Raw genomic sequence first — 6,000 nt, 5'->3', positions numbered from 1 at the left:
CACGCACGCACGCACGCACGCACGCACGCACGCACGCACGCGGGCGGGCGGGCAGGCAGGCAGGCAGGCACACACACACACACACACACACCCGCCTACTTTTGGGGACCGGGGCCGGAACACACACACACACACACACACACACCCGCCTACTTTTGGGGACCGGGGCCGGAACACACACACACACACACACACACACACACACACACACACACACACACATGCCTACTTTTGGGGACCGGGGCCGGAACACACACACACACACACACACACATGCCTACTTTTGGGGACCGGGGCCGGAACACATTTGAGTACTTTTATTTGGATCTACAACAAACAGTAGCATAACAGATCCAAACATTTTTGAGGAGGGTTTCAAACGAAGGCATAACCAGACACTATATGCAGTATGATTAACTCACAGTAATATGAAAAAATGTAATGATTATAGTCTAGCACCAGTCAACAGTATATGAGAATGTAGTAGTCCACTCAAGGATAGACAAAGCATCGCCTCTTCCATATAGAGAGGCTGCCGATCACTACAGAGACTGAGCAATATTTGGCCAGTCTTTTTGCAGCGATCTTCTGCAGTCCCCCAAGTTGCAATCCACAGAGCACAAGTCTGTGGACATGCCCCAGACTTCCAAACACAAGCACAATGAATTGGCAGTCATAGCCAAGTGACTTGATACACTCTACCAAGGGCTGATATTTCATGAGTTTGGATGTGAAGCAAATGTCCATGTACAACACACACACACACACACACACACACACACACACACACACACACACACACACACACACACACACACACACACACACACACACACATGCCTACTTTTGGGGACCGGGGCCGGAACACACACACATATGCCTACTTTTGGCAACGCTCTTATCATACGTGTATGATATCAGTGATAGACTCAGTGTTCTCCCAGCTGGAGCTGCTGAAGCCCTCCAGCTGCAGCTGCTCCTCACAAAATCAAAAAGAATTATTAAAAATAAATGAAAACAGTAAATGACAAACGTGCTGTTTTTTAAGCCAGTGAAGGAGACACATGAGGCTGTCCTCTAGAGAATCTACGCAAGTGGTGTTTCCCGACGACAGTTAGGTCACACATAACGCCAAACCGGCTGCGCACTGCGTAGCCAGTGAAGACTTTCGGGAAACGGGTTTGCTGCTACGTGCAGCCTTAGGGGTCAATGGGGGCATGTGCGCAAGCTACGCACCACCTAAAATCCCTTTTGGAAACCCGGCCACCAATGCATGAGCTGGCCCTGCATTCTCTCGCTCTCTCTTGTCACTCGCTCGAGTCGCTCGCACGCACGCACGCACGCACGTAGGCAGGCAGGCACGCAGGCAGGCAGGCAGGCAGGCAGGCACGCACGCACGCACGCACGCACGCACGCACGCAGTATTCATTGTAGGTACATAAAATTTTTGAGTGCAACCACTCCAACGACCAGTACCAATGAGTACCAAAAGTGGCGCTGTTGTGCCAGAAACGGAGAGAGAGATCGTGCTGCATGTTGCCTGCTAATGAGAGAGAGAGAGAGAGAGAGAGACTGAGAGGGGGGGGGATTTGCACCACTCAGTTCACACTGGTGTGATTTTTCTAAATGTGAAGGTAATTACCTGCATTCTCTCTGGCCAGTTGCTCCACTCGACTCACACTTTGATTCAGCCTCATTTCTACACTGGACAGCTGAGCAAGGTTGGCTGAAATCATAACAATATTAACATTAAATCACTCATTAATTAATGCAGTTTGATTAAAACACCATGTAGTGCTTATATAGTTAAATAATGTTTCTGAATTCTATTAATCAAATGTGGTTGAGGGAGAGATTTCTGTTGACCCTGAATTTATCCTGAAGATCATGTATTCTAATACAATCCGCCTGTGAAGAAAGGTCTTTTTTTGTTATGGTATTTTAATTTCATAGTTAAACTATTTATTTTACACTAAAGGGTCAATTTGACCCAGCCAGTATGGTTAGGTGTTAAAACACTTCTGGGGCAGTTTATCTACTCTGGCTTCGGTGTTTCACCCCAGACATTTAAAACACTTCAGGGGTAGTTTATCTACTCTGGCTTCGGTGTTTCACCCCAGACATTTAAAACACTTCTGGGGTAGTTTATCTACTCTGGCTTCGGTGTTTCACCCCAGACATTTAAAACACTTCTGGGGTAGTTTATCTACTCTGGCTTCGGTGTTTCACCCCAGACATTTAAAACACTTCTGGGGTAGTTTATCTACTCTGGCTTCGGTGTTTCACCCCAGACATTTAAAACACTTCTGGGGTAGTTTATCTACTCTGGCTTCGGTGTTTCACCCCAGACATTTAAAACACTTCTGGGGTAGTTTATCTACTCTGACTTCGGTGTTTCACCCCAGACATTTAAAACACGTCTGGGGTAGTTTATCTACTCTGGCTTCGGTGTTTCACCCCAGACATTTAAAACACTTCTGGGGTAGTTTATCTACTCTGGCTTCGGTGTTTCACCCCAGACATTTAAAACACTTCTGGGGCAGTTTATCTACTCTGGCTTCGGTGTTTCACCCCAGACATTTAAAACACTTCTGGGGTAGTTTATCTACTCTGGCTTCGGTGTTTCACCCCAGACATTTAAAACACTTCTGGGGTAGTTTATCTACTCTGGCTTCGGTGTTTCACCCCAGACATTTAAAACACTTCTGGGGTAGTTTATCTACACTGGCTTCGGTGTTTCACCCCAGACATTTAAAACACTTCTGGGGTAGTTTATCTACTCTGGCTTAGGTGTTTCACCCCAGACATTTTATGTTGCAAATTCATGTCTTACGACATCCTATGTGAACCTATTGTGACTTGAAAATCCATTTTAACCATGTTAGACTAATTGAAAACACACGTCTGCTTCTGGTGACTGATATTGTACTTTTAATGCATGAGTGGGCTGTGAATTTTCACTCACACACACACACACACACACACACACACACACACACACACACACACACACACACACACACACACACACACACACACACACACACACTCACATAGTATTTATTATAGTACGTAAAATGTTTGCTAAATATGAAGTTAATTACCTTCATTCTTTTTCGCCAGTTGCTCCAGTCGACTCTCACTTAGATTAGCCCTCATTTCTACGCCGGACAGCTGAGCTGAAATCATCACAATATTAACATTAAATCTCTCATTAATTAATGCAGTTTGATTAAAACACCACTAGTGATTATAGTAAAGTCATGAAATGACTTTATTTCTAACGTTTACTTTCCCGGTGATGTATTTCAGTCACAGATAGTTTTCAATATTTCTTAACATTGAATGATTAATACAAAAATTAAGAAAAACCATTGAATGTAAATAATCAGAGTTATTTACCTTCATTCTTATCGGCCAGTTGCTCCACTCGACTCTCGCTGAGATTCATCCTTATTTCTACGCTGGACAGCTGAGCAAGGTTGGCTGAAATCATAACAATATCAACATTAAATCTATCATTAATTTAATGTATGCAGTTTGATTAAAACACCACTAGTGATTATAGTTAATCTGATTCGACATTAAAATATGATTTTTACAACCGTAGCTTTTGAATTATACGAATCAAATATATTACAATAGTTAAGCTTCAAAAGACGGAACTGCCGTCCTGGGCAGTTAACGTGTTAATGTGATGTTTTAAACCTCAGCGTTTGAATTCTATGAATCCAATATGGTTGAAGGACAGATTTATTTTGACCCTGAATTTATCCTGGAGATCATGTACTGATTTGAATTCAATCTGCCTTTTTAATACAGTTTAATGTTTTATGGCAGTGGTTTTCAACCAGGTATCCTTGAGGGGTTCCAGGTGGTCCCCTGGCCGCAGCTAAATGATGCAGAGGTAGTAACCAAATGGACCCTTATTAGATCTTTAACTCTTGAGAGCGTAACATGAAACCAAATGGACCCTTACGGGTCCATTTGGTTTCATTGTACGCTCTCAAGAGTTACACTAAGTTGTTAAACATCTTTGTTACTTAATTTAAGCTAAATGTCATCAAATGGTCCGTGGCTCAAATGCTGAATAAATAATGGGCCTTGATATGAAAATAGTTGAAAACCACTTTTTTATGGCATTTTAATTACTGTTATGTTACATAACATATTTGCTAAATGTGAAGTTATTTACCTTCATTCTTATCGGCCAGTTGCTCCACTCGACTCTCGCTGAGATTCAGCCTCATTTCTACGCTGGACAGCTGAGCAAGGTTGGCTGAAATAATCACAATATCAACATTAAATCTATCATTAATTAATGCAGTTTGATTAAAACACCAGTAGTGCTTATAGTACACCCAATGACTTTATTTCTATCATTTGCTTTTCAGTCCCCAGAGGGGGTTCCCAGAGGGGGTTCCCAGAGGGGGGGGTCCCTAGAGGGGGGGTCCCCAGAGGGGGTGCCCAGAGGGGGTCCCCAGAGGGGGTCCCTAGAGAATCCCTGTCTTAAATCACATACAATATCCAGTCTAATATCATGATATGGATGTAATATTAATGCTAGGGTTGTCCCGATCCAATTCCGATCATTTGAAAATGATGTGATCGGCCCCGATCCGGTCGGGACAACCCTAGTTATAATAGTGCACGTATAACTAGTTATAAACTAGCTTAACTAGTTATAAACTAGTTAAGCTAGTTAAAAACTAGTTATAAACTAGTTATAAACTAGTTATAATAATGCATGGTGTCTGGTCAATATTCATTAGAACAATGTGAAGTTATAAACCTGCATTCTGTCGATTCACTCCTTCACTTGCAGCCAGCCGGGCTTCCATGGCTGTCCGTTTAGCTGAAAACAGAACAAACAGAACAAACTGAATTTATCCTGGAGATCATGTACTGATTTTAATTCAATCTGCCTTTTTAATACAGTTTAATGTTTTATGGCAGTGGTTTTCAACCAGGGGTCCTTGAGGGGTTCCAGGTGATCCCCTGGCCGCAGCTAAATGATGCAGAGGTAGTAACCAAATGGACCCTTATTAGATCTTTAACTCTTGAGACTCCTTACGGGTCCATTTGGTTTCATTGTACGCTCTCAAGAGTTACACTAAGTTGTTAAACATCTTTGTTACTTAATTTAAGCTAAATGTCATCAAATGGTCCTTGGCTCAAATGATGAATAAATAATGGGCCTTGATATGAAAATAGTTGAAAACCACTGTTTTATGGCATTTGAATTACTGTTATGTTACATAACATATTTGATAAATGTGAAGTTATTTAGCTTCATTCTTATCGGCCAGTTGCTCCACTCGACTCTCGCTGAGATTCAGCCTCATTTCTACGCTGGACAGCTGAGCAAGGTTGGCTGAAATCATAACAATATCAACATTAAATCACTCATTAATTAATGCAGTTTGATTAAAACACCAGTAGTGCTTATAGTTAAATAATGTGTCTGAATTCTATTAATCAAATGTGGTTGAGGGAGAGATTTCTGTTGACCCTGAATTTATCCTGAAGATCATGTATTCTAATACAATCCGCCTGTGAAGAAAGGTCTTTATTTTTATGGTATTTTAATTTCATAGTTAAACTATTTATTTTACACTAAAGGGTCATTTTGACCCAGCCAGTATGGTTAGGTGTTAAAACACTTCTGGGGTAGTTTATCTACTCTGGCTTCGGTGTTTCACCCCAGACATTTAAAACACTTCTGGGGTAGTTTATCTACACTGGCTTCGGTGTTTCACCCCAGACATTTAAAACACTTCTGGGGTAGTTTATCTACTCTGGCTTCGGTGTTTCACCCCAGACATTTAAAACACTTCTGGGGTAGTTTATCTACTCTGGCTATGTGAATATTATAATGTGAAATGAATGGACATATTTAAAACGATTAGAAATTATCCTTATGTGCCCAAATTAGAGCTGGCATACTTGGTCTGCATATTGAGACAGGCAGATATGTAGGCACGGTTGAGGAGGATAGAT

The 6,000-nt window shown here is 41.8% G+C and overlaps 1 protein-coding gene across 1 annotated transcript in view; it reads right to left on the bottom strand.

Moving 5' to 3' along the window:
- Nucleotides 1–6,000, bottom strand: part of LOC306918588 (uncharacterized protein) — a gene marked incomplete at both ends in the record, with an annotated part of 42,312 nt that overhangs the window by 3,006 nt on the left and 33,306 nt on the right. The window contains 5 exons of the mRNA XM_079531480.1: nucleotides 1,643–1,726; nucleotides 3,105–3,179; nucleotides 3,403–3,486; nucleotides 4,196–4,279; nucleotides 4,793–4,855. Of these exons, the coding sequence (XP_079387606.1) occupies nucleotides 1,643–1,726; nucleotides 3,105–3,179; nucleotides 3,403–3,486; nucleotides 4,196–4,279; nucleotides 4,793–4,855 (390 nt within the window). The remainder of the gene's footprint in view (nucleotides 1–1,642; nucleotides 1,727–3,104; nucleotides 3,180–3,402; nucleotides 3,487–4,195; nucleotides 4,280–4,792; nucleotides 4,856–6,000) is intronic.

Source organism: Electrona antarctica, assembly GCF_951216825.1.
Source record: "Electrona antarctica genome assembly, contig: SUPER_2_unloc_1, whole genome shotgun sequence".
NCBI classification, from domain to species: domain Eukaryota; kingdom Metazoa; phylum Chordata; class Actinopteri; order Myctophiformes; family Myctophidae; genus Electrona; species Electrona antarctica.
The sequence above is the reverse complement of the archived record's forward strand: the minus strand, read 5'-3'. Positions and strand labels throughout refer to the sequence as shown.